This window comes from Microcebus murinus, chromosome 13 (assembly GCF_040939455.1).
Source record: "Microcebus murinus isolate Inina chromosome 13, M.murinus_Inina_mat1.0, whole genome shotgun sequence".
Lineage (NCBI taxonomy): Eukaryota > Metazoa > Chordata > Mammalia > Primates > Cheirogaleidae > Microcebus > Microcebus murinus.
This window is the reverse complement of record NC_134116.1, coordinates 83,717,824-83,744,646: the sequence shown is the minus strand read 5'-3', so window position 1 is coordinate 83,744,646 and position 26,823 is coordinate 83,717,824. Positions and strand designations below refer to the sequence as shown.

The following is a 26,823-nucleotide window of genomic DNA, read 5'->3' as shown; positions in this document are numbered from 1 at the left end:
GTCCTGGCGGTGGCCTCCCCTGTCCCTCTCTCCTCAGGCCTCAGTTTCCTGCCTGCCACCAAGGCGCGCACAGCAGGGGCCGTGCTCACACAGCAGGGACGCTGGGGCAGAGGCCTGGGGAGGCGCATCCCCTGGACCCATCGACTCCCGCTCTAGACACCGGCGTCGGCTGGGATGGGCTCTGGGGCCCCGAGGGGACCCGCAGACCGCGCCTGCCCAGGAAGCCCTGCCCGACCGGGCGCAGCGGCTCCTCCGGACTCTGTTTCCAAACACCCTCCCGCTCACCTCAGACCCTTTCTCGGAAACTGGGCACTTTTTCCCATTGATTTTTCCTACCTTTGCGATAGCTCCTGTTTACAAAAGCTCTGTCCTGTTCGTGGCATTTTTGTACTAGAACTTTTAAACTTTGCTTAGGGACGGTACGAAAAATGCAAAGGGACGTTGGAACGCGTGGGAGGCCTGTCTGAGGTAACCTTTTCCGCTCGCTCAAAGTCCATTTAGTTGTCATGGCTACTTCACTCAGGCCTAGGGACCTGGGGACAGGGCCGACTTGTGGCCGGCGGGAACGTGGCCCCTGGCGTGAGGAGAGGAGGGAGAAGCCCACACTCCTCCAGCCACCTGCACGGTGCAGCCCCCTGGGGAGCTCTGGAAGCTTCCGGAGACAGCTCTCCATGCCTAGGCCATGCACGCAGGGGGTCTGCAGCCTGGGAGCCCCTATGTGCAGCCGGGGCTGACACCCGCTGTGCTGGGAGTCGCTGTGGCCAGCCCACGCAGTCACTCGCCATGGGGATGCAGTCCGAGCACCCTGGCCAAGCAAGCCCAATGTGGGGGTGAGCCCGGAGAGCACCCAGTTGTTTAGGCCAAGGAAAGATGTCTGCTCGGATGAGGACGTTCCCCAGACACACTGGGGAGACCCAGGCCCGGGGGCAGTGCTCTGGGGCGGCCGTGCCCGCGCAGGGGAGGCCCGTCCTGCTCCTGTGTGTGGCAGGAACCTGGGACACCTGCTCTTGGGTGCTGGCACGGCTGGTGGGGACCAGAGGAGGCGGGTGGGACAGGGGTGGCCTTCGCAGGGCAGGGCGTCCCCCCTGCAGCCACGCTGCCCTCCCAGAGAACAAGCTCCCTGGGGCCACTCCCCAGCCTGGCTACAGAGAGGCAGAGCCGGCGTCCCGAGGGACACTCAGCTCGAGACACTCCACTGGGGACCCCGGGAGCTCCCACTCAGGGCAGCAGCAGGAACACAGAGCTGACGCCTGCCGGGATCTTTAATGGGGGGGCCGAGTGGACCTGGGGGGCAGGGCGGTGGCCGTGGGCCGGGGCGCCCCCTGCGTCTTCATGGACCTGCTGATCCACTTGAGGAAGGTGGGGACCTTGGTGTAGACGCCATACTTGCCCTTCCTGGCGCACCCCTCCCCCCAGCTGACGATGCCCGTCACGAAGTAGGTGTCCTTGAAGCGGGTGACGTGGGGGCCCCCGCTGTCCCCCTGGCAGGCGTCCTCGGGCCGGGCGTCGTAGCCGGCGCAGAACATGTTCTGGGTGATGGTGAAGCCGCTGGACAGCTTGCAGGTGTTGCGGTCCACGTAGGGCACCTCCAGCATCTTGAGCGTGGAGGACGGCCTGCCCAGCTCGTGCGTGCGCCCGAAGCCGCTCACGATGCCCGTCTTCTGCGTCATCAGCGTGGACTCGGCCCAGTCCTTCTCGGGCAGGCAGGCGGGGGCCACGTTCCTGCGGAAGGCGATGGGCGTCTTCAGCCGCAGCACGGCGATGTCGTAGTCGTAGGTCTCCTTCACGAACTTGTTGTGCTTCACGACCACCTCCACCTCGTGGGCCGCCTCGTTGCCCTCCTCCTCCTCCGTGTTCCGGTCCCCTGCAGCGGCGAGAGGGGGCTCAGCTGGGGGCTCTGCACACGCACGTCAGGGACTTTGTAAAGGAAGTCATTATTTTTTTTCTAATAAAAAACGGCGTATGGCCACTTTTGGAAATTGGAAAAATATAGGAAAGAGCAAAGCAGCAGATAAAAACGTCCCTCAGGCCGGGCGCTGTGGCTCACGCCTGTAATCCTAGCTCTTGGGAGGCCGAGGCGGGCGGATTGCTCAAGGTCAGGAGTTCAAAACCAGCCTGAGCAAGAGCGAGACCCCGTCTCTACTATAAACAGAAAGAAATTAATTGGCCAACTGATATATATATATAAAAAATTAGCCGGGCATAGTGGCACATGCCTGTAGTCCCAGCTACTCGGGAGGCTGAGGCAGAAGGATCACTCGAGCCCAGGAGTTTGAGGTTGCTGTGAGCTAGGCTGACACCACGGCACTCACTCTAGCCTGGACAACAAAGTGAGACTCTGTCTCAAAAAAAAAAACAAAAAAAAACGTCCCTCAGTCTCATGGCCCGGGGACACCTGGGTCAGCTCTGCGTGCGCTTGGGTCTGCGGATACGCCCCCTCCACGCTGTCAGCACACGTGTGCTGTCAGCACACGCGTCCTAGTGCGGCACGTGTGCAGGACCGCCTAGTGTTCCGCGAGACCAGCCTGGCCGGCCAGGCCTGTGCGTCCTCGGGGGCCGCCCCCGCCCACGGCAGCTGAGCACCCGAAAGGCGCCAGGAGGAGCAACTCCAGACTCGGACTAGAGAGAGGAATGCGGAAGTGCTTCCTGATGCGTTTCGTGTCACACAGTGAAATGATGATGTTCTGGATAGATTAGGTGAGAGGAGATGTATCACTGAAATTGACCTCACCTGGCCTGTTTTGTTTTGTTTTGTTCTTTAGAGGCAGGGTCTCCCCTGGGGCCCGGGCTGAGGCGCAGGGGTGAGATCACAGCTCACTGCAGCCTCCAACTCCCGGGCTCAAGGATCCTCCTGCGCCCGCCCCTCAGAGCACTGGGATTACAGGCGTGAGCCACTGGGCCCAGCCTTCACCTGATTTTCTGTATTTTAAAACGTATAATAGGAATTCAGTGTTACAAAATATCTGAAGTTGCACCGTGACTGGCATTTGTGGCTTGCACTGGATTGCCCTCGAACAGTTCCAAAGTCCAGAAGAGAAAGGTAGACGCGGACAAAAGGACCCCACCGGGAAACACGGGGGGCAGCGCACGGGGTGCTCAGAGAGTGCTGGGGGTCTGCAGGGGAGCACGCTGGGAAGTCCACCCAGAGCAGCCGCCCTCCGACCGGCTTGCTTCCTCCTCCTCTTCCTGTGTGAGCCAGCCCCATCGAGAGCTCTGCTTGGCGCTGGTGTCCCCGCCCGCCCCAGGGCTCTCTCAGCAGCCGGGCGTCACTCACCCACCCGCACGGTGAACCTCTTGGCTTGGTGCAGGCAGTGGGCCGCCGTGAGGACGAAGAACTCACTCAGGATGGTGCCTCCGCAGAACCCTTCGTTCTCCTCGTTGACGAGCAGGGCCTGTGGCGGGACACGGGGACGTGTGTCCTCAGCCAGGCCTCTGCCGCCTGCCCCGCTGCAGCCCCGTGTCCCGCCTGCCGACACCGCGGGCTGCCCAGCTCTGCAGGTCACAGGCAAGGCCCAGCGCATGGGCCCACCCTTGAGGCCCCCCGCCACTCCCAGGCCTCTGGCCGACCTCCTGGGGCCCAGCCTGACCCGCCCCCTCTGGGCCTCCACCCTTTCGGAGCAGCCGACACTTGGCAGCCCTTGACCGAGGGCCTCCTCCGCGCCAGGCCTCCGCCACCCGCGGGTTCTCCTGCTGCCTGCCTCCCCCCAGACCACAAGCTGGCTTCGACAGGGACTCATTTTCGGTTCTTCCCAATCCGTCACAGCACTCTCTAATTACACACAGAAAATGGTTTCGAGTGTTTTGGGAAAAATGTTCGCTGTGATAAAAACCTCTGTTGTCTGCATGCTGATGCCAGTCTCTGGGGAAATAGCCGCCTAGGCGGTTGTGACCCCCTGGGCCTGGAGCAGGGCACAACTCCAGCCTCTGTCCTCCAAGGTGCTGTCCTGGAGCCCCTATGGCTCCTCCCACAGCAGGGACGTGCCCGGGCCGGGCCTGAGGGGAGAGTGAGACACGCCACATGCTGTCCTAGAGCGCGGCACGCAGGCCTGCAACCCAGCGCTTGGGCTTTCCTCTCCAGGGGGTTTCCATCCTCTGAGCCAGCGGTCCCCAACCATTTTGGCACCAGGGATCGCTTTCCTGGAAGACAATTTTTCCACAGACCGGGGTGGGGGGCACGGAGCTCTGCAGCCCTAACAGGCCACAGACCCGTGCTTCCTTGGCCAGGGGTGGGGACCGCAGCTCTAGGTGACAGGCATTGGCTGGCGTGTGCGTGGGTTGGTGGAACCACAGATACCTAAGAGCATTCCTAGAGACATCCGTGATTAGGAAGCAGTACAGCTTTGCCTTTTCCGCATTTATAATTATGTGCATGATTTACCAACGCGTCATCCCACGAGAGTGACACGCGAGGGAGGGTCCATCTTCCTGAGACGTGGATGCCCAAGACAGGGATGCGGCCACTCACCAAGACCCGAAGCAGGTAGAACAGGAACCACAGCTCCGGCAGACGTCATGGGGACCGTCCCCGGCTAAACCTCTCCTGGGGCTCCAGGCCCTCGGCAGCTTGTCCTGGGGGCCCATCCTGGGGACACCACACCCCTGACCCCACGCGCACAGCACTGCGGGGCACCGTGCTCTCTCTGGGTCCCAGCTCCTTGCCAGGTTCAGAGTCTACGCGCCACAGAGGCGGCTTTGTGGCTTCGTGTCCTGTGCACACCACACGCAGCTCAGGGCTGATAGGCAGCAGAGTCTCGGCAGACGCGCCCAGCGGACCACGGATCCACGTGGCTGCGCTGCTTCCTCACAGACGCCCACCTGGGCCGGAGCTCGTGGGTGGTGGCCGCAGAGGCCGCTCCTGCAAGGTGTCGGCTCTGGGAGCTCTGAGTGCGGGGGCCGAGGTGGCTCTGGAGACAGCCCCAGCCCACGCGAGGACTGCCCGACAAAACACAAGACGCCCCGTTAGACTCGAATGGGACGAACAGCACACCATTGTCTGTGTGAGTGTGTCTCATGTGATACTTGGGACGATTTTCAGGAAAATTACTCGGTTCTGCAAAATTCAAGTCTAACCGAGAGTCCGGTGTGTGTCTCTGCTGCGTCTGGCAACGTCCGAGACGTTCGCCTCTGAGAGCAAACAGGTGTGCCTCTCGAAGGCTCCGTCGGCCTCTCAGGACCCGCGTGGTTGGGTAAAAGAAACGACCACGTTGGGAGTGAAACGAGGACAGTGACTCTTCTGCCTCCAGGGAGACGGGGCACAGGCGGGCCTGGCGGCTGGCAGCTGCCGCAGTGGACGCCGACCTGGTCTCAGCCCTGTTTCCTTCTGGGGAGAGCGAGGTTCTAGAACGCTCCAGGGCGGGGGCTGTGCCAGTCCCTTCTCTTCTGTCCCTCACGGAACGGCACGTTCCCGGGCTCTCGACGCACAGCAAGACGGGCCTGGCGCCGGGCGAGGGGGGTACGGCGGCGCCCCAGCCCCTTCCTTGCCTTGGGCTGCTTCGACACCGGGGCCATGTGGAGGAGGGGACAGGTGCGCTGTGGTGCGACCTCCCATCCCAACCCTGTTTGCAGAGCAGGCCTGCGCCTCCTCGCCATCCGTGCCCTGGGGGCCCAGAGCTGCCTCCCAGCAGATTCCAGGGAGGGGGGGAACCGCAGTACTCACCTGCCAGGGACACTCCCCTTCCTTGCAGTCCCGGCCGCCCACGATGCGGACAACATCACTGCCGTCCTCTTCGGGGTACGTCTGGTTGAGGTCAAGCAGGTCCAGGGGGTTCTCGGTGGGCTCCAGGTCGCCCAGCTCGTACGACTCCAGCATGTCCTGGGCCGCCGCCCTCTTCCTGCGCCCCAGCGTGAGCTTCCCGCAGGGGAAGGGCTCTGAAACAGAGGGGGTGGCGGGCTCAGCACAGCCAGGAGCCCCATGCAGCCCACACGCACCCGGGGAGGCATGTCCCAGGCCTCGCTCCACGTCTGGGCAGGGGCTGGGCCTGCAGGTGGAGGAGGTCATCTGTGCGCATCAGCTGCACCTTGAACGATGACCGTGAACCTCAGGCCCCACCGGAAGGCTGGCGTGTGGCGGGCGCACACAGCGTCTGCAGTGCGCTGCTGTATGTCTGAAAAGTTTCTCTAATAAAATGTTGAAGAAAAAAGTTTCCAGCAGAAGGGACAACATCGAGCAAACAACTGAGGGCCAAGGGGCCGTGTGACGTAGGCCTGTGTGGCGCCGTCTCAGAGGACAGCTCCTGTAAGAGACGTTGCCTTTCTGTGCTGCGGCAGCTCGGGAAGGTGGAGGTGGGAGAGGAGAGAGGAGGACAGGGCTTGGCGGCCTCTCTGTGGTGCGTGCCGAGACCAGGTAAGTGCGACCTGGTTTTCTTTTCTTTTTTCTTTTTTTTTTTTTTTTGAGACAGAGTCTCACTCTGTTGCCCAGGCTAGAGTGCCGTGGCGTCAGCCTCGCTCACAGCAACCTCACACTCCTGGGCTCAAGCGATCCTCCTGCCTCAGCCTCCTGAGTAGCTGGGACTACAGGCATGCGCCACCATGCCCGGCTAATTTTTTCTATGTATTTTTAGTTGGCCAATTAATTTCTTTCTAATTTTTTAGTAGAGACGGGGTCTTGCTCTTGCTTAGGCTGGTTTCAAACTCCTGACCTTGAGTCATCTTCCTGCCTCGGCCTCCCAGAGTGCTAGGATTACAGGCGTGAGCCCCTGCGTCCGGCGGCAACCTGGTTTCCATCTGCTGTGCCCACGTACGTTGTGTCGCGGCCTTGGCGGAGACTCGTGAGCTATCGGCTGGAGACCAGGCCCTCCGCCTGCAGGGAGCCGGGTCTGTGCCGATACTCGTCACCGCCAGCTGTGGGACTGTGTGAGCTCGTCCACGGGTCAGGACAGACCTTCTCGCACCAGGAAGTGGTTTACCTGATTGTATTTCAGACATCACACTTGATTTTAAATTGATTCCTGATTATTCTGGAAATGAGAAACACTAGCATGCATGTTGAGAAACGACTTCAGGTAAAGTACTTTTAAACCAGGTCAAGCACAGACGTCGCCGTCGACGGGGCCACGTCGCCTCTCCTGGCTGAGGGATTTCAGGTTACGGAATTAAAGCAATACTTCAAGGACGTACTTGGAACGTTTTTCTTGATCGTTTGGTGTATCTATTGAGACAGGTTGTTTTCAACCACAAGAATGTGAGGGGAGCAGTGACAACCACTCAGGAGTGACTGGGTGGGACAGTCACTGCAGCTGCCTGGCAGGAAACCACACTGGACGCTGAAGCCGGCCGGTCCCCAGGGGCTCTGAAGAGCGAGTAAGGGACGCGAAGGGACTGGCCCCAGAAACCAGCCTGTGCGCGCCCTGGGCCTGATTTAGGCACTTTTCACGGCGTCTGTGGCAGGGAGGCCGTCTCCCCGCCGGTCCCGTGGTCACTGCCCTCCAGGAGTCTGTTGTCCAGACTCACCAAGTGAAAGAAAGAATAAATCCGGTTAACACTGGGGCCAGAGGAGGAGGTCCGGCTCTGTCCACACCCCGCCCAGTGCCCAGGGCCTGCCACGGCTCCTGGCTGCAGGCCCCCGCCCTCCTGGTGGCCCTGGGACGCCTGGGCGGCCGTGCGTGGGTGGTCACCCACCCGCCATTGGGCAGCGTCAGGGTCCTCGAAGTGTCCCGTCACCCAAGGAGTTGGTGACAGCGTTGGCCCATTTTCAGACAGGCAAACGGAGGTTAAGCAGCACATCTGACTAGGAGAGATACTGGGTGTGTTTCCAGACCTCGTGTGCAGAGCGCCAGGGCTGTCCTCCTCCTGGCACCACCACCTGCAAGGCCCGCCCGGAGCGTGCGGACGTCCCCGCCTGTGGCACTGGCCTGCGCGCTCCGCGGTCTGGCCTCTGTGGCCGGGGGCACCCCGTGAGGGCTCTGCTGAGCCGCCTACCTGTGGAGATGCAGGACTTGCCGTCGTCGCCCAGGGTGTACCCGCCGGCACAGGAGCACACCACCGCGTTCTGCTCCTCGCGGCAGAACTGGTCGCAGTCCCCGTTGTCCAGGCTGCAGAGCTTCCGCGTGACTGTAAGAGACGCAGGTCGGCCTTCAGGACAGGCAGGGGGAACTGAGGCTGCAGCTGGCCAGGGGTGCCAGCCCCGTCCATGCCCTGCTCAGCCGCACGGCAGCCACGGGCTAGAGCGGAGGCTGAGCCTCACGGCAGATGCGAGCGAGGCAGCTGGAGGGGCGCAGACAGCACCAGCCCGTGGGGTGCTGGAGACTGGGGTGCAACTGGGGACCTGCTCCGTGCAGGCCGGCTGTGAGGACAACAGTGGGTGCCAGCAAGTGGCTGAGTAAGGCTGGCCGGGGTCCAAGGCCAGACCTGCCCACTGCACCTCCAGGCTGGCTGGGTGCGTCCCCCACAGCCAGCAGTGCCGGCCACCAGCCTGCTTCTGGTGCAGCTCCAAACTCACAACGCCGATGCGTGGCCATGGCAACTCACCTACACTTACACCTCACCTACACCTACAGCTGCTCACCTACACCTCTGCATTTGGAAAAGAGTTACAGTGCAAAGACCAACACTGATGGAATTTTGGAAAACTTCCATGACAGCCCTGGGAGTCTGCTCTGTGTCACGTCTCACGAGTTAGCCAGACAGGGTGCCGGAGAGGCAGCTCTGGGCTTCTCACGGAATACACACAGTTGATACTCCTATCAGGAAAAGTTCAAAAGTAATCCAATCTGAGAACTCGGCCGAAAGATTATAAATTAAGTAATTTAAAAAGAAATGCACATCTTTCTCCTTAGGCAAAACTGATCTAATAGCAGCCTAAATTTTGCATTAAAAATCAGTATTAGAGATATTAGAGAAAACTCTTGGTGAGTTTTTGTTTTGGTTTGGTTTTTTTTGAGACAGAGTCTCACTCTGTCACCCGGGCTAGAGTGCTGTGGCGTCAGCCTAGCTCACAGCAACCTCAAACTCCTGGGCTAGAGCGATCTTCCTGCCTCAGCCTCCAGAGTAGCTGGGACTACAGGAACATGTCACCATGCTCAGCTAATTTTTTATATATATTTTAGTTGGCCAATTAATTTCTTTCTATTTTTAGTAGAGATGGGGTCTCGCTCTTGCTCAGGCTGGTTTCCAACTTCTGACCTTGAGGGATCTGCCCACCTCGGCCTCCCAGAGTGCTGGGATTACAGGCGTGAGCCACTGCCCCCAGCCTCTTGGTGAGTTTTTCACGTAGAATTAATTAAATGCATGAAGTTTCATCAATGTACGATCTCTGTTTCTCACTGACGTCTGCGGGGACGGATGGAAACACCAGGCCGTGGATTAGAATCCCAGGGCAGGGTCTCGGGAACACGAACAGCAAAACCTTCTGCCCCAGTTCTCATTTAAACATTAACGGGTCACACCCTTCATGAGTGTTCTGCTCCCTCTCGAGGGACAGAGGGTGACTGTGTGTCTCTGTCATCGTGGCCCCAAACCGAGGAGAGCATGCGCCACAGGGTAACAGAGGCAGAAACAGCTCAGACTGCTTCCTCGGGCGATTCAGTGTCTCCCCTTCCCCACCACCCGCCCTTCCGGAAGGCGCGCTGCGCGGGCACCTACACAGTTCACAGTTTTTGCCTTCAAAGCCCTCCTGGCAGGTGCAGGTGTACTCGCCCAGCCCGTCCATGCACAGGCCCTGGTTCTGGCAGGGGTTGCTCTCACACTGGTCACCGTCTGCAAGAGAAGGTTTGGAACCACAGTCTGCATGCTATCTCCAGCCGCCTGTTACCTGGGTGCACGCTTTTCAGGTAACCTGAAACTGCTTCCTGTCTCCCTCCCTGTGAGTAGTTCCTCCCATCGGCCTTCACTCTGTCCCGTCTTGTGCCATGTGTGGGCAATGCCTTATCTATGTGGGTCACTGGCCAGGCTCTCTGCTTTCTCTGACAGCATGTCAACAGCCTGCGAGGGGCCCTGGGCCAGTGACCACAGGGTAGCAGCTGGAAGGACAGAGGACAGGCCAGCCCTTGACAGGAGAGGATGTTGGTGTTTGTCTTTCCAGTGATCTGGGGGCAAAACAAGAATGCAAAGACTACTGCCCAGCACCCACACGGGACTTCTCGTTTCCTGGCGGACCCGTATGATCTGGTTTAGAGACGGGTCCCATGGTCTTTTTGAGAGAGTTGGATACTATTACCAGGTAGTAGTGACTGACACCGTTTCAGACACCATAAGCATTAAGTCCCGGTGGTAGCTTTGTGGGGTATCCAATCTTTCTTGGACTCTACTTTTTGCTTCTACCTAACACACTTGTATTTTTTTAAAAAATGTCCACGGAATTTGGTATGCTCCAATGAGGATGAACTGATTTACATCTGTATTTAAGTAATAACAAAACTAGAATTAGTATAAAATCACAATACAAACTATTTTACAGTAACTGTTATGGAAACACCCTGAGGAGAAAAGTCTTAAATGAATAAGATTAAAACAGGAGCAGAAAGGAAATCCAGGAAGCACTTTCAAAATTCAAATATCCTGATGAATGCCCCCCCCTACTTAAAACAGAAAGAAATCTCACCTTTGTATTTGTTCCAGAATTCATTCTAAAAGAAAAAAGTTAAAAATATGTTAGGGAAAAACAGAGATATCTTACACCAAAAACAACCATGACCCAGTAGTCCAAACTGAGTGGGATATTCTCCCCAGCAGAGGTCACTTTTAGGAATGAATTGTTCTAGAACTACTCAGTCTGAAGGGGAAAGTTATTCAGATCTTCTGCATCTGTGAAGACATGGCTTTAAACATCTTAAATTCACCATCTTTGTTGAATATTGAAAATTTATTTTCAAGTAAATCCCCTTGAAACGGACTGTACCAGGAATGGTTTGCTCTGCTTGCTGCACTCTTGCTGATCAATGAATGGTCTTTAGTTAACATACTTAAGCTAAAAACTCCTGAAATGATTGCTTGCTTGTCAATAATCATTGTGTTAGTTGGAAAAATATTAATTGCTAATTAGCTTAAAGCAGGTGGCTATCAAAAGCCTGTATTATACGAAAAAATATTCACAGTCTTACTTTTTTTTACTGTCTGTAGTTGGTTGAATAGCACCCACCCCAGCTCAGGGCCTCCTGGAACCTCAGAATGTAACTTTAATTGGAAATGGGGTCTATGCAAATGTAATGGTCAGGGTCCACAGATAAGATCACACTGGATGGGCGTGGCCCTAATCAACGAGAACTCCCGTGTCAGAATCAGAAGGGCCCACACAGAGCCACGGGAAAGAAGGCTGTAGGAACCTGACAGCAGAGACTGGAGTGAGGCATCTACAACACCAGGAATGCCAAGGATTACTGGGGGACACCGAGGCCAGGAGAGACGCCTGGACAGCCTCTCTCAGAACCTACAGAACCAACCCACACTGCCCGGCACCTTGACTTTGGACTTGTCTCCAAAGCTGTGAAAGACTGAACTGTGTAATTATAATAACACAGCCACCTGATTGGTGGCACTTTGTCATGGCAGTACTAGGAAACAAATACATTGTCCTTCTAATCTTCTGTTTAAAAAATGAGCCCACAGCAAAATCAACTTTTTGGTGTAGAGTTCTATGAATTTCAACACATTAATAGACTTCTGTAAGCACTACCACAATCCAGACACAGAACAGTTCCATTCCCCCAAACGCTCTCCCACACTATCCGCCCAACCTGCCCATGGCTGGCAGACTCCGCCCTCCGCGGTCTGCTCCTCATCACGACAGTAACGGCTGTTGGAGAATGTTGTATAAACGAAACCACACACTATATGACCTGTGGAACTAGCGTCATTCATTCAGCACGATGCAGTTGAAATCCACCCTAGTTATCGTGTCAACGGTTCATTCCTGGTTATTGCCGAGTATTCCAGTGCGTGGCTGCACCCTACCAAGGACATTTCTCTGACTTCCAGCTTTTGGTGATGAGGAATAGAGATGCCACAAACATTTACATACAGGCTTTTATGTGAAAACGAGTTTTCATTTCTCTATGGCAAATACCCAGGAAACGGGGCTGCTGAGTCATGTGGGAACTTTATATATAAGAAACTGTCAAATTGTTTTTCAAAGTGAGGGCACCATTTTGCATTCCCACAAGCAGCGCATCCAAGTTCTGCCTGCTCCATATCGTAACCAGCACTTGCTATCTGTCCATGTTTTTATGCCATAAACATGTAGTTCTCACGGAGGTTCTGATTTGCATTTCTGTAATGCTGCCATCCCCAACCCCTGGGCGGAGGCCCAGTACCAGTGCGTGGCCTGTTAGGAACCAGGCGCACAGCAGGAGGCCTCAAGCCATCCTCCTGCCTCAGCCTCCCAAAGTGCTGGGATTACACGCATGAGCCGCTGCACCCAGATCATCCTGGGAGTTTTTTTTTTTTTTTTTTTTTGAGACAGAGTTTCGCTTTGTTGTCCAGGCTAGAGTGAGTGCCGTGGCGTCAGCCTAGCTCACAGCAACCTCAAACTCCTGGGCTCGAGTGATCCTTCTGCCTCAGCCTCCCGAGTAGCTGGGACTACAGGCATGCACCACCATGCCCGGCTAATTTTTTATATATATATCAGTTGGCCAATTAATTTCTTTCTATTTATAGTAGAGACGGGGTCTCGCTCTTGCTCAGGCTGGTTTTGAACTCCTGACCTTGAGCAATCCGCCAGCCTCGGCCTCCCAAGAGCTAGGATTACAGGCGTGAGCCACAGCGCCCGGCCTCATCCTGGGAGTTTTAATGTCTAAAAGTCCCAACTCATCCAAAAAACTTATGCAACGATCTTAGAGCAGATGACAAATTTCTTCCTCAGAAAGTCACTCAGGGTCAAGTCCGAGCATGTCCAACGACACCGCGTTTCCCTGTCTCTGGGGAACGGTGAGGATGAGCCGGGAGACAGCCCGGGATTCCCTGGGAATGCTGTTCCGCCCGCCCTTCCTGGCGTTCCCACTTTTCCTGAACTTCGGTTCCGTCGCCCTGAAGTGCTTATTCGACATGAATGAATTCTTCCGGTTTATGGCGGCTTGACTTGGCCACGACCTGCAGCCTGACCCTGGTCCTCAGGTCACGAGGGCGGCTTCCCAGAGCTCTCCCGGTGGGACCCGCAAGGTGCCGTCCGCAGGTGGTCCCGGGAGGAGAGCGGCGAGACGCCCACGAGGCGGCGGCGCCTGCGGTCTCCCTCCATGACCTCGACGTCCGGCCGGGCCCAAAGGCCACACACCGTCTCCTCAGAGCCGGCCCCGCCCCGGCCGGGAGGAAGCCCCGCCTCTTCCGGGGGAGCCCCCGGGCTTTCGGGCTGCGCAGGCGCAGTCCTGGATTCACCGTCCGCTCCATTGCGCCCCCTGGCGTCGCGGCGGGGCCGAGGCGTCCAGCGTGCACCTGTGCAGCCCAGGTGGGGGACCCAGCCGGCCGCTCCCTGGGAGGCGCCAGCCCCTGCTGTGTGTACTTCTGTTTCTTGGCACAGCGTTTTGTTTCGCACTTTAAGTAGACTTGACACGTGGAGTTCTACTGACCTCCGCCTGATTTGGGAGCACCCTTCCCCTCCCGTGTCTGGGCCCCAGGGCCCTTGCTGAGGTCCGAGAGAGCAGCAGGGCGTGGGGAGGCGGGAATGAGGGCGAGAGATGGGAGTGCGGGGTGAGAGGTGAGTGATGGGGAGTGTGAAGTGGGGAGTGCTGGAGTGAGGTTTGGGGAGTGGGGAGGCCACAGTGCGTGCGCGCAGGCAGGAGGGCGGCGCTGTCGGGGCAGGCACGGCACGCGGGCTTGCGGATGGGTGCAGGTGTTAAAGTCACCTCCCCCCCAGGCAGAGGTAACCGGGGTGCTCACACCACAGGCAAGAACCGGCTTCGATGGGACTGTCAGCCCTCTCTGCACCTTACCTGAACTTGGACTAATGATGATATCTTTCACATTGTGGTTTAAGATGTCCCGCCCTTACAGTGAGCATGACCATTCCCAGACAACCAAATAACATATGAAAATGGGAGGGAGGCCAATTCTAGAAATTACTACCCAGATTCTTAGTAAAAGCCAACCCTTTTTGGTCTTGAATATTCCTCCCCTCAATTAGTAAAACTACAAAAGATCTGAACGCAATTCCTCTCCTCTGCTCTTCCCAGCTCTGTCTCCTGAGAGTGCACTTTTGCTGTTGATAAATGGTGTCGCCTGCTTGGCTTACATGGTGCATCCTGAAATTCTTTACCCCATGATCACCAAGAACTTGGAAAAGCCTCTCGGAGGCGAGTAAGGAGACCATTCTGACTCCTCAAGCCCTTCCACCCACTCTCCTTGCCGGACGGCCCCGCAGCCTGCTCCCCTCCTTGCGGACACCCCGGGGGGATGGCTGGGTGCCCGGGGCTGGCGGGGACAGCCAGGGCCCTTGAGCAAGCCCGTCCCCATCCCCGTGTGGGCCTGGCACCCCGTCTCCCAGCCCTTACCGTCTTGTCGGTGTCCTCGAAGACCTCTCGAGCCTCTTCGTATGAGCATGTCTCTTCCCAACACTCTCTTTCAAGGTTCCCTTTCTTCACCTCTTCTAGAAACGAATTTGCCCTCCTGACCCTCGCCAGGACATTGCTGGCACGTTCCCGGTCAATAAACACTGGAAGACAGGGACGGACAGAATGCTGAAAGCCCCTCAGGCTGTAACCTGCTCTGCCCAACTGCAGTATCCTGCTGGGGCCCATCACAGGGGGCAAACACTCCTCAGGCCCTGAGGGAGCTGTGTGTGTGTGTGTGTGTGTGTGTGTGTGCCCAACTCCCTCCAACTCCTTGCCAGGTGCAGCCTCAGGCACCTGCTCTGGTTGAGGGGACACATAGCAGCCCCTGCACCCACCCTAGCTCCAGCTGACCGCCCCAGCCCTCTGCCCTGAGCCCTTCTGTCTGACTGCTCCGTGGTCACTGCTGACCTCCCAGCCCTCCATCTGTGCCCCGCCCCCCCATGTGCCCCCCACCCTGCCCCACCCACCCTTCAAGGCCTCCGCTCTTGGTTTAGTGGCGAGTCGTGGAGCTGTTTTGATCATGAGCCATGAAAAATGCAAATTATAACAAGTCCTGGGACACACACACACAAAATCAAAACGAGTTTCAAGAAATAGTACTTACTATTATTTTGTGAAAAATAGTTCTTACTATAAAATTTTCTATATGATTCTACTCTATTTTATTAAAAAAAAAAACACTCACAAATGAGTCATAATCTCCTGTTTAAAAAGCTCTGGATCGGGAATCTCTGTGTCCCTCGTAAGGTGTGTGTGTCTGTGGCATCCCTCTGCCTCTGCCCCTCACTCGCCCACTCCTCTTCCTCTTCTTACTGTGACATGGGAGGCCCTCGAGTTCTTTCTTTGCCATCTGTCCTCTCTGTACTTTTTTCCACTGGCCTGGGACAGGGGCGTGGCCTGTCGGGAAGGCGTGGCCTGTCAGGGAAGGCGTGGCCTGGTGGGGCGTGGTCGGGGCAGGAGCCCGGCCTGGACGGCAGGTGCTGCTGGGCAGCGGGGAGAATCCCACTGCGTGGCCCCTGTTGTGTGGCGGGGGTGGGACAGGGGCTGGAAGGGGAAGAGGCTAAGGGTGAGGGGCCTGAGAAGATGGCTTATGTGGGTTTGACTGGAGCTAGAGCTTCCTGTGGGGTTCACGAAGGAGGGGACCCCGGGAGGCAGAAGGTGTCGGCTAGCAGAGGGGCCCTCAGGTCAGTGTGGGTTCTGAGGGTCGAGTCGGCCTCTCTCGGGTCTCCCCCTCCCCTGACCTACTTGGGTCTCCCCCTCCCTATGAGGGTCTTTCCCCCTGCCCCACTCCGAGGTCTCTCTTCTTCCCTCTCCTACTTGGGTCTCTTCCTCCTCTGCCCACGAGGGTCTCTCTAGCTGTCTCTCCCTCACTGCTCTCCCTTCTTGCACACCAGGGTCCCCTGTGCTCCACTTTCTGCAGGACACAAACCAGCCCTGGGTCCCTGACTCCTGTGCACCTGCCAAGGCGCCTGCCCCTCCTCTGCCGTCTCCCAGCCTTGCCTGGCTTCTCCCCGCTCTGTGCCTCCTCTTTTGGACAGGCCCAGGGGCCTGGGTGGCCTGGCGCCCCACCTGTCTGCAGCCCCTCCAGATGGGGCCAGCTGAGGGTGGTGGCCTCTCCCAGCCCCTGCCTGGCTGGATGTGCCTCTGCTGTGCCCGGCTCTGGCAGTCGAGGGGGGACCTCTCCCTACTGCCTGGCACCTCCACACCCCTCCTCTGTCTCCCTGTCTGTCTGTCTCTCCTTATCTCTGTCTCCCTCTCTGTCTCTCCTTATCTCTGTCTCCCTCTTTCTGTCTCTCCTAATCTCTGTCTCCCTCTCTGTCTCTCCTTATCGCCCTCTCTTCTGTCTCCCTCTCTCTGTCACTCTCTGTTCTCACTCCCTCTCCTTCTCCCTCTCTGTCCCTGTCCCTGCGTTTTTGTCTCTTTGTGACCTCTGATCTACTCATCGGATGACTGTCACCCCCACAAAGCCACAGCTGGCCTCGCTACACCCTGGGATGGGAAGTGCAAGCCCAGCCACCCGAGGCCAGACTTGGCAGGGCCGGGGCACCCCCGTGCCTCCCCTCCGCTGCCCGCCCGTCCCTGCTCCCGGGCCACCTCCACTCACCGCTGTCCCCAGGCCGCAGGAGGGCAGCCAGGGAGGCGCCGAGCAGGACCAGGCACAGCGGGCGCGCCATGGCGTGGCCGAGTCAGCGTCCCTGTCCCACCGTGACAGGCTCCCGGGCAAAGTCCACTCCCCTGGGCTCAGGGTGGCTTGCTGTCCTGCTGCTTACCCAGCCTCCGGACTGGGGCCGGGCCTGCTGGCCAGGAGGGGCGGTGACCACTGTGACCAGGGGCGTGTGGTCACCCGGCCCCACCTTCCCCAGGCAGGGCTGGGTGACGGCGGGGCCTGCTGCCGGATGGGAACTTTTGTCCTAAGAGAGAACAAAAACACCATTTTATGTTTATTTTGTAGTTTTCAGATGTTTACATCTAACTCTGAGTCCTTACCACACGACAGAGGTGTCATTTCCCATCACGCTTCCAGGACAGAAAACAGGTTCCGTGAGCAGTGAAGCCTGAGCCCAGGGCCGCAGTGGGGGGTGTGGGGTTTGTGATTCGCTCTTCCTGGGTACAGACCTGTCCCTCCACTCACACTGCTCTCCGGGTGCCATCGGGGGTGCCAGGACACGGTAGTCTGGGTCACTGGGGGACCCCAGCATGCAGGCCTTGCACCTGCCCCGCCCACCTGCAGACCCAGGGGCTCAGGAGGCAGAGGTTCTGGCGACCTTTCTGTGCTCACCTGGCGCCCACACATATTTCTGGGAGGAGCAACCTCCCCACTGCCTGGATGGAGGGGCTCTGCCAGAAGCCCCCTCCTGGCCTGCTGAGAACAGGGCGGATTGGCCGAGGCTGAGAGGGGCTCAGGGGCTGGTGGGCGATGTCTCCCAGCCCCCATGCTCACCCCTGGACCCGGATGCCCGCGTGGGGCTCCATGTCCCCTGGCCGTGCGCCCGGCTCCGTGCAGGCAGGCTGGTTAGTGGGGACTAGCGCGGCCTGGAATGTGCAAGGCTTAACCCAGGAAAGGTGATTTCTGAGCTCTTCCAAGTCCAGGGGGGCGGGGCTGAGGTGGGGCAGGAGGCAGGGGGAGGAGGGAGGGAGGAGGGAGGGACAGTAAGCAAACAAACAGGTGTGCTCCATAGACTTTATTTACAAACAGTGCGCCAGGCCTCGCAGCTGTCGCTCCCTCTCTGTCTGTGTCCCCTCCCCCACAGCCACCTGGGGCCGGCGCATCTCAGGGCGCACTAGGGGAACGGGACGCGCAGCAGGAAGCCCGGGCTTGGCTCCGAGCGCATGAGCCGGCGCAGCCAGTCGGCGTAGCGCGACACCCGGGTGTACACCCCGAAGTGGCCGGCGGCCGCGCAGCCCTCACCCCAGCTGACCACGCCCGTCAGGTACCAGGTGCCGCGGTAGCACGTGGCATGCGGGCCCCCGCTGTCGCCTTTGCAGGCGTCCTTGCTGCCGTCCGCGTAGCCGGCGCAGAACATGTTCTCGGTGACCCGCCGCGAGCCCGGCCCTTGCCGCGACTGCCGCTCGCAGTCCTGCGTCATGAGCCGCGGCACGTCCACGGCCATGAGCTCGCGCGCCGTGGCGCCGCGCTCCAGCAGCCGGCCCCAGCCGCTCACGGTGGAGAAGCGCACGGCGGCCAGCGCGCCCGCCGCGAAGGCGGGCTCGGGCAGGCACAGCGGCGCCACGTGCGCGCCCAGGCGGGCCGGCGTGCGCAAGCGCAGCAGGGCCACGTCGTGGTTCTGGGAGCTGGGGCTGTAGGCGGCCGGCAGGATGATCTGCGCCACGCGCCGGGGCTGCTCGTCGCCGTCCTCCTGGCTGAGGTCGTGCTCGCCTGGGTGGGGTGGGAGGCCGCTCAGCCGCGTGCTCGCCCGGGGCTCCCAACAGGCCCGCCCGCAGCCTGCGGCTCCCTGAGCCGCTGGGAACCAGCTGAATCTGGAACTGGGTGTTGGGGGCCAGGAGGAAGGGGTGGCACCCTGGGCACGAGGGGAGAGGGTGCCCCCAATTCTCCACGGTTCCTCCCAGCCCGGGCCTGAGCCTCCTGGGGTCCTTGTCTTGCCCCGTGAGTGGTGAGGCAGGGTGTGTGCCCCGGGTCTTTTCACCTTTATCAGGGAGTGGGAAAGAGGCTGTGAGGGCTGGGGCTGCAACGGGTCTGCCCACTCCCCTTTCGGGAGGCGTCCCTGGTCTCGGACCTTGGCAGTGGCCAGCCCGTGCCCCCACTCCTGGGACATTCCCGCTGGGCGCGCTCTCAGGTCCTGAGACAGGACGGCACCTACCCAACACCACCGTCAAGTTCTTCCCGCTCTTGACTCTGTCAAAGCAGTGGGCTGCGGACACCACCCAGCTGGGGTCCACCAGGGTGCCCCCGCACAGCAGAACGCCATTCACTGCCAGCAGGGCCTGGGCAGGGGCACAGGAGCACTGAGGGGCTGCTGGCATGGCACCGCTGCCTCTGGAATCCAGGTCCCTCCTGGGCACAGCTGTGCACCCTGGCTCGGGGGTGCCACTCCCCAGGCCTGGCGGAGCTGTTCTCTGGGCACCGTCCTGACAGTGGGCCTGTCAGTGTCAGGTTCCACCGTGCACCTCCCAGGTAGACAGGTGACCTTGACCCAGTGCACCTGATTTTGCAAAGATCAGCAAAGACCCTGCCCCAAAGAGTTACCCCAAACAGGATGACATGAATTGACTCTGTTGAGCACCAGCATGGCTCTTTGCACTGAGCAGATGCTCAACAAACATCGCTGTCTCTTCCTCTTCCTTTCCCCCGCCAGAAGCAAGGGGGTCGCGGAGCTGGGAGCGAGGGGTGGACTGACGGGGGCAACGGGGGCCAGCCTGCGGCTTCCACTCTGAGCCCTGTCATTAGTTCTCTTGCATGAGGCTCCTCACTGCTCAGAGAGGGGAAGCCGGGGCTGGAAAACCCTTGGGCCAGGGAAGCCTTACCTGCCACGGACACTCCCCTTTGGGGCACACCTTGCCCCCCACAATTCGGCCTTCGGGCATGCTGGTGTTTCTTCTTTCCAGAATAGGTATTTTTCCACACGGGTATTCAACTGCACAAAAGTCAGCAAGACGGAAGGTTTGCGAGGGACGAAGGTGCCAGTGGGTGGAGGCTCAGAACCACCTGCACCCTAAGAGCTGGGGGCCGTGGGGCCAGGCGCTGTGGTGGGTAGGGCGGGCTGGGGGAGGCCAAGTGGGAGCTGCCAGTGGAGGAGACTGCAGGGGCCGGCTGGGTGGGGAGCAGGTGTGGTTGCACCTGGGTACCAAGCTCTGCTAACTTCTCCAGGTGGAGAAGGTATTTTGCTTGAATTTCCTGGAAGGTGAGTGATGCTACAGAGGAAGGTGAGTGATGCTACAGATGTCCCTCTGTCTACAGAGGAACCCACACTGAAAACCAGTGTGTTGTTTTGATCCCACGCTGACTTTGGTCTTTCGAGTCCCTGGGCTAGAAAAGAACCCCTGTACAGGTGGCAGGCTGGACTTCAGGCTTTTTGGGCGTGGCCAGGCCCATCTACCCCTGAAGAGACACAGTGCGGTTGGGGTGTCCCAGCCTTTGGAATCGCAGCCCCACTAGCCTGAGGCTGGTTTGGAGGAAAGTTCCGTTTTCCTGAGAGGGCGTGCCTTCAAAACTTCCAGAATCTAGAATTGTGCAGCAGCTGGCACAGACTCTGGGGGTGTCAAAGTGAGTTCATGAGCCCCGGTAGGCGCCCCACACGTGGGACGAAGGTGAGAGCTCCCCGGGCCCGTCTGGAACAGGCAGGGGGTCCAGGGCCACCCAGGAAGCCACCCCACGGTGCCCATCCCCGTCATGGTGGCTCTGGGCTGCTCCCGGGTGGAGGCCGCCTCTCCGCCCCTACCCCCACCCCGACAGTGGCAGGTGTTCAGTGGATCCAGGCACCCCCCACCTGTCAGCCAGGGGGATCATCTGCAGTCGGACAAAGCGTCCGGCATGTGACGCAGCACTTAGCCCCCCCCCCCGTGCCCGTCACCTGTGGGTGCGCAGGACACGCCATCCGCTTGCAGCGAGTACCCCTCGTGGCACCAGCAGGAGCGCGTGGCCCCCGCGTGGTCGCGGCAGTACTGCTGGCAGCCACCGTTCTCGTTTGCGCAGATCAGTTTGTCCTTCTTGTCTGGGGACGGGAAGGGGACGGCCTGAGAGGGGCCGTCCACGGCGGGGGAGGGGGGCGTCGGCGCTCAACTGTGGGCTGCGGGACTGGGCACCACTTGGGACGGGGACGGCCTGAGAGGGGCTGGGCGCCACCCGGGACAGTGACAGCCTGAGAGAGGCTGGGCACCACCTGGGACGGGGACGGCCTGAGAGGGGCTGGGCACCACCTGGGATGGGGATGGCCTGAGAGGGGCTGTCCTGGGGGGGCGCTCAGCTGTGGGCTGCGGGACTGGGCACCACCTGCTCTGCGGACTGGCCTGGAGGGCGGGGCCCGAGCTGGGGGAGCAGCCTGGCCGGTGGGGGACAGGGCCGCCGAGACGGCGTCTGGGGGACGCCAGGTTGGCAGGTGGGGGCCCCCAAGACGCTCCCTCCTGCAAGCAGCTGCCAGAAGGCTGAGGTCGGCCCTGGGAAGCCGTGGACGCCCCTTGGCGACAGTGAAAGTGTCCTGCTGGGTTGGGGACGCTGGCCTGTGAGGGCCGCAGAGACGACACTGGTCCCCAAGCCCCCCCAGCTCGGGCAGGAGATGAGGGACCTTCAGTCTGACCTGGCTTGACGGGGGTGGGAGCTGGCTCTGCAGGAGTGAGCACAGGGCCCCGCGGGGGGCTCGTCCTGGGACGTGCACGGCCAGGGCTGTGCTGCATCAAAGGCTGAGCAGCAGGGAGTCTCTTGCCTCAGTTTCCCTCTACTCTTTCTGGGTCCTCTTATGCTTAGAGAAGACGGTGGCCGTGGCCCAGAACATCTAATTCTGTGTGAGGACGTGCACCTGGACAGGAAAGGGTTAACCTCCCCCAAAAAGAGAGTGGCCTTTGCCCTCCGCCCCTGGGAGGTGACCTCCAAGCCCTGGGGAGGTCCTGCCTGAGGGGCCTGTCGGCTCAGCTGGGCCTTGGGCCCTGCCGCGGGGTCTAGCTGACAGGGGAGCTTTCCAGGTGGGCGGCACTTTGTACGTCTCCTCACATGTTGTCCTGGGACGACTGGGGACTGTCCGCGTGACTCCACTGGGCTGGGGACACCCGGCAGCTTGTGCCTGGCCCCTGTGCAGCTGTTAGCTGCGTCTCTGCTGTAGCTAACTGTGACAGCACCGCTTCGGTGAGTCCTTCTGGTGAATCCGGAGCCTGGGGAGGCTGGCGGCCCCCCACGTTGAACTGGATTATTTGGAAGGTGAAAAAATCTCCCCTACCTTTCTAATGGCAGGTAGAGAAGCCTCACCTGGCAGTGACACACAGGCTTGCCCGGGCCCCCTCCAGGCCGGTCAGAGCTTCCCAGGGCTGGAGCCCAGGGGGCCACCAAGTCTGAGAATTAGAATTCTGGGGTCCTACCGGCCACGCAGCCCGGGGCCTCTGCAAGCTAGGGGACGGGGAGCGGAGCCTCACTCGTCTCGCAGTTCCGGCCCTCGAAGTCGGGGAGGCAGAAGCAGACGTAGGACTGGAGCTGGTCCTCGCAGGAGCCCCCGTTCTGGCATGGGTTTGAGGCGCACTGGTCCCCGTCTGCAGAGCGGGCCGGCGTTAGTGAGCTGAGGAGGGGCCTGGCCGGCAGGACCGAAGCGGGCTCAGCGACTCACCCTTGTAGGAAATCCAGAACTGCTTCTGCGGGAAGGAGAGAGGAAGCGGCGTGAGCCACCCGACCGGGCTGAGGGCTCGGAGGGGCCGGGTGGGCGCTTGCCGGGCCCTTCGGGACGGGCTCGGGAATCCCGATTTTGCTGTGGAGATGAGGTGGGTTCATCTCCAGGGAGGCGTTTTTCCTGCCCTCTCCCGGCTCCAGGGCACCTAGAGCCACCAGAGGCCACGTATTTCCCTCTCCCAAGTCAGAGCATCCGAGTTTCAGCCCCGACAACCCCAGCTCCGAGCTGGGAAGCTGGGGCAGACACAGATGCTCTGAGCCTCCATCCTGTCCTCTGACGGGCACCCGCCACCCACACTGTCCCCAGGACAGGGGCAGCAGGAGATGGGAAGGCTTTCCGCAAAGTGCAAGGGGCCCGTTGATAAAATTGATTCCTGGCCGGGCGCGGTGGCTCACGCCTGTAATCCTGGCACTCTGGGAGGCCGAGGCAGGCGGATCGCTCGAGGATAGGAGTTCAAAACCAGCCTGAGAAAGAGTGAGACCCCGTCTCTACTATAAATAGAAAGAAATTAATTGGCCAACTAATATATATAGAGAAAATTAGCCGGGCATGGTGGCGCATGCCTGAGTCCCAGCTACTCGGGAGGCTGAGGCAGGAGGATCGCTTGAGCCCAGGAGTTTGAGGTTGCTGTGAGCTAGGCTGACGCCACGGCACTCACTCTAGCCTGGGCAACAAAGTGAGACTCTGTCTCAAAAAAAAAAAAAAAAACAAAAAAATAAAATTGACTCCTGAAGCAGCTTTGGCCAATTGAATTTAACCACTTTGGTAGCATCGACTACAGTCGACAGCCACAGGTGAACGCGCACAGCCGAGCGTCGACTTTAGTGTTAATAACAAAACTTGACTTTTCTAATTTTTCATTTATCAAAATAAAATTGTGAACATTTAAAAATAACATAATGAAAACACATATGCATATGTTACCTATTCTGATTGACATGACAAGTAAAGCTGCCTGTAAAGTAAAACAAGCAAGCTTTCAGTGCTTTAAATCTTTCCTCATCACAGAAGAGCAAAACGGATCCATCGTGAATGCACAGCACAGACTACCGTGCGGACCGTGAGTGCCGGCTGTGGGCGAGGTGTGGTGGCCGGTGAGGGCCGTGCCGAAGTGGTAACCCACAGGGCTGCTGTGAGAACGTGCCAGAGGAGAAATGCTGACAATGCACTGAAAGCCAAGTGGCGTAAAACCGTAGGCTACGACCACCCTCGGTTGGCCTGGAAAAGGACGTGTCAGTGCCTGTCCCAAATAGCCGGACTTCCTGGAGGGTGTGAGGTGTCCTGTGTGGGAGTGAGGTGTCTGAGGGTGTGAAAGGTGACATGAGTCCAGGGTGGCGGTAGAAAAGCTCGGGACCAGCGTGGACAAGGAGCCCGGGTTGGAGGGGACGGCTGCAGCTTGTCCCAGCGGCTCTGACCTGGCTCGGCGGCAGTTCCAGAGATGGCCCATGACGAGCCGCTGGAACCTCCCGCCCCCAGGTCTGTGTCCCTGTCACACCCTGGCCCACTCTTCTGGTGAAAACATTCAAAGGGAAATGTTTTGAGGCAAAGGAACATGTCAAAGATGCCCAAATGCAGAAATTCGGAACTTGAAGCCAGAAGTGAAAACAGCCCCATGCACAGGCCCACGTCCTCGGTGGGGCGGGGGACCACGGGGGCTCCCCCCACGTCTGTGCCACCCTGCCGCTGCGCCACTGGGGCTGCCCTGCACCCTCAGGGACTCGGGGGCCTTCCTGGGGAAGTCGAGGGACACACAAAACCGGCGTGGCTGGTGGATGACGTCCCTGGAACGGGGCGGGGGAGGGGCGTCGCCCAGGGGAGTGAAGTCATCCTGGGGGAGGGGCGACCAGCCTGTCCTCTAAGCAGGAGAGACACGGACCCCTGGCGGGACCCCAGACACCGCCTGGTCCCTCCCTGCAGCCGTGCGCACGGGGGCACGTGGGCGGCGCGGGCCCCGCAAGTGGACTCACCGTCCGCTCCATGTCCCGGAAGATCTCGCGGGCCTCCTCGAAGGAGCACTGCTCCTCCTTGCACTCGCGCTCCAGGGAGCCGGGCCGCAGCTCCTCCCAGAACGCGTTGGCTCTCCTCTGCCGGCGCAGGACGCCGTGGGCCTCCTCCTGGGTGATGAAGACTGGGAAGCAAACCCCACGGAACACGCGTGACCCGCCGTGCCGGGACGCTGGAGGCCTGGGCTCCCCCGGCTCAGTGGTGGCCTCAGAGGGCTCCCGCCTGCCGGGGGCCGAGGGCCACAGAGAGGCGGGGCGCCCGCAGACTGGCTGAATTCGGTGCTCTCCGTGGGCAGGTGGGGACGGGCGGCGTGGCACAGCCCTCGGCGTGGCACGTGGCAGTGTGCTCTGCAGACTGCAGTCTAACACTCGCGTCCTGTTCCACCTGGCCACGTCACTTCCAGGGATTTATTCTAAGGGCACGTCGGAGGCGCGTGCAGACCCTCGGCCAGGAGGAGCCACTGACAACACCGTGCTGGTCAGAAGCCACCACTGGCAGCTCCCAGGCTGCCGGCAACTGTGGTGTGGCCCAGCCCGTGGAGACGAAGTTGAGGCCACAGTATCTGCTGCACTGTCCCTTCTGGGCACACAGCAGGTGCTTGTGAGCAATACGGAGGTATTGCCTTGGCACGTCACAGCCCCGTGTGGAACCCTAATCCCTCATCTGTGACGCTGCCACGTCCCTGGCGGCCAGCCCTGCCCCTCCCTGGGTTCCTGGTGGGCGGCACGGCCCCTGCCCTGCCCCCAGGCCCCACGGCACCCACGCGTCCTCGTCCCTGCACGCAAGTTCTTGGCAGTCCTGGCTGCCCACCTGTGCCGCATGGCCCCATTAGCTCAAGACTCGCCGCTCTCCCCCGGCCCCTGAGTGGGGACCTCCCCAGCGCCCTCCCAGCCGCTCACGGCAGCCTGGCCACCGCTTGCAGCGATGGGGCCCGCGCTTTGCTTATGAGAAACACAAGGTCGTGGGGGGCTTCAGATTCACCCGAGGACACCCAGGGTAGCGCCACTGTCATTCTTTGGGCCCCCTGATAGCCATGGGACTGTGTGGAGGGTGGAGTGGAGACCAGGGGTGGAGTGGAGACCAGGATGTTTATGTTGTTAAAGTTATGCAGAAGTGAAATTCAGTGGGAAGCCCGCTGAGCCCTCCCGGGGCAAGAGGGGTGTGGAGAAGGCGGGTGGGAGGGTAGGACCAGCTGGAGGGAGGGGACGCCACGGGTGCAGCGAGGACAAGAGTGACAGGGTGCCAGGTGGGCACTGGGGAGGCGGAGGAGGCCGTCCAAGGAGGAGGAGCTGGGGCCTTGCTGGAGGATGCCGCCCACTCGAGGCTGGACCCGCCCGCGGGGCCGGGCAGCAGGAGGGCGGGGAGCGCACAGGGCTAGAAGGGTGCAGGCAGCTGCTGAACTGGAGGGCAGGGAGCGAGGAGGGAGGTGCGCTGGGCCGTGGGGCCGAGAGGGCCACGTCTGTCTCTACATCACATTTCCACGTGTCCACATTCCCAGGCAGTCAACTGGGTGGACAGGGACAGGGGCAACCACAGAGCCGCGTCCGCGAAAGCTCCCCGCACACACAGCGCCTGCCCAGGCTCTCTCCCCTGAGGCCTCGGCACCCCCTGTGCGCAGCAGGGTTGGCGGCTGGTGACAGAGCGCTGGTGACCTAGCCTGCAGCCCCCATCCACGTCCCGTCCCCAACACGCTGGCCCTGAGCCCGGAGCCACCAGCCGGTCCTCGCAGGAGCCCGGAAAGCACCACCCGCTCCAGAAAGTTCTTTTGCCGGCCGCCTAGATGCCGGTCTCCAGGAGGAAGGGGCCTCCTCAGCTCAGGCTAGGCCACCCGCAAACGCTCCTGGCAGGGGTGCCCGGAACAGGCAGGTCTGGGGAGGCCCCGGCCTGGCTGGTGGGATCCCGGCCGCCCTCCCGCCCCGGCGTACAGGGAGTTCCCGGGCGGGCGTACCTGCAGCCAGACAGCCCTGGAGCCCGAGCAGAGCGCAGAGCAGCCCTCGGGCCATGGCGAGGTCTCAGCGGCCTGTTGACATTCCAGCAGGGCTGGCGGGCAAAGGGCGAGGGGGAGGGGAGGGACAGCGTCCCAAACACCAGAGGGGGCTGTGCGCTTGGTGCTGCCTCCAAGCTCCAGGCGGGAGAGCCGAGCACCACGGGGACCCGCGGCTCTCTGGGTCCCTGCGGGGACGCCAGCACAGTCTCGGTCCAGAACCCGGACACAGACCCCGAGTGGGGATGACTTAAAGTCCAGGTGAGAAACTGGACGTCAGGAGGGCAGCCTGGCCTGTCCCCGTCCCACGGGCTCCCGGGCCCAGCCATGGCGAGGGTGACTGACCCACCGCCCAGGGTTTCCCAGGACGAGGGACTTTCTGTGCTAGAACCAGAACGCTGGGCTCACCCACTGGGCGCCACGCCTCCTGGGCTGGGCCCTCCGGGGTAAGTGCCCAGTATGGGACAGGGACGCTGCTGGCAGTTCCCGCAGGAGCCAGGCCTCACCTGGACCGGCCGACCCGCCCCTTTGGCAG

General features: G+C 60.3%; 2 protein-coding genes across 2 annotated transcripts; both read right to left on the bottom strand.

Moving 5' to 3' along the window:
* Window positions 1-1,244: 1,244 nt before the first annotated feature.
* Window positions 1,245-16,748, bottom strand: F10 (coagulation factor X). The gene is made up of 8 exons (XM_012765559.3): window positions 16,579-16,748; window positions 14,415-14,575; window positions 10,538-10,562; window positions 9,580-9,693; window positions 7,918-8,049; window positions 5,657-5,868; window positions 3,275-3,392; window positions 1,245-1,864 (listed from the first exon to the last, which is right to left on the bottom strand). Exons 1-8 carry the CDS (start codon window positions 16,646-16,648, stop codon window positions 1,263-1,265), a joined length of 1,434 nt encoding a protein of 477 aa, XP_012621013.2. The 5' UTR covers window positions 16,649-16,748; the 3' UTR covers window positions 1,245-1,262.
* An 893-nt stretch (window positions 16,749-17,641) lies between these two features.
* Window positions 17,642-26,347, bottom strand: F7 (coagulation factor VII). Its single transcript, XM_076009603.1, has 8 exons — window positions 26,253-26,347; window positions 24,268-24,428; window positions 22,241-22,265; window positions 22,053-22,166; window positions 20,504-20,644; window positions 19,458-19,567; window positions 18,794-18,917; window positions 17,642-18,351 (listed from the first exon to the last, which is right to left on the bottom strand). Exons 1-8 carry the CDS (start codon window positions 26,305-26,307, stop codon window positions 17,756-17,758), a joined length of 1,326 nt encoding a protein of 441 aa, XP_075865718.1. The 5' UTR covers window positions 26,308-26,347; the 3' UTR covers window positions 17,642-17,755.
* Window positions 26,348-26,823: the final 476 nt, after the last annotated feature.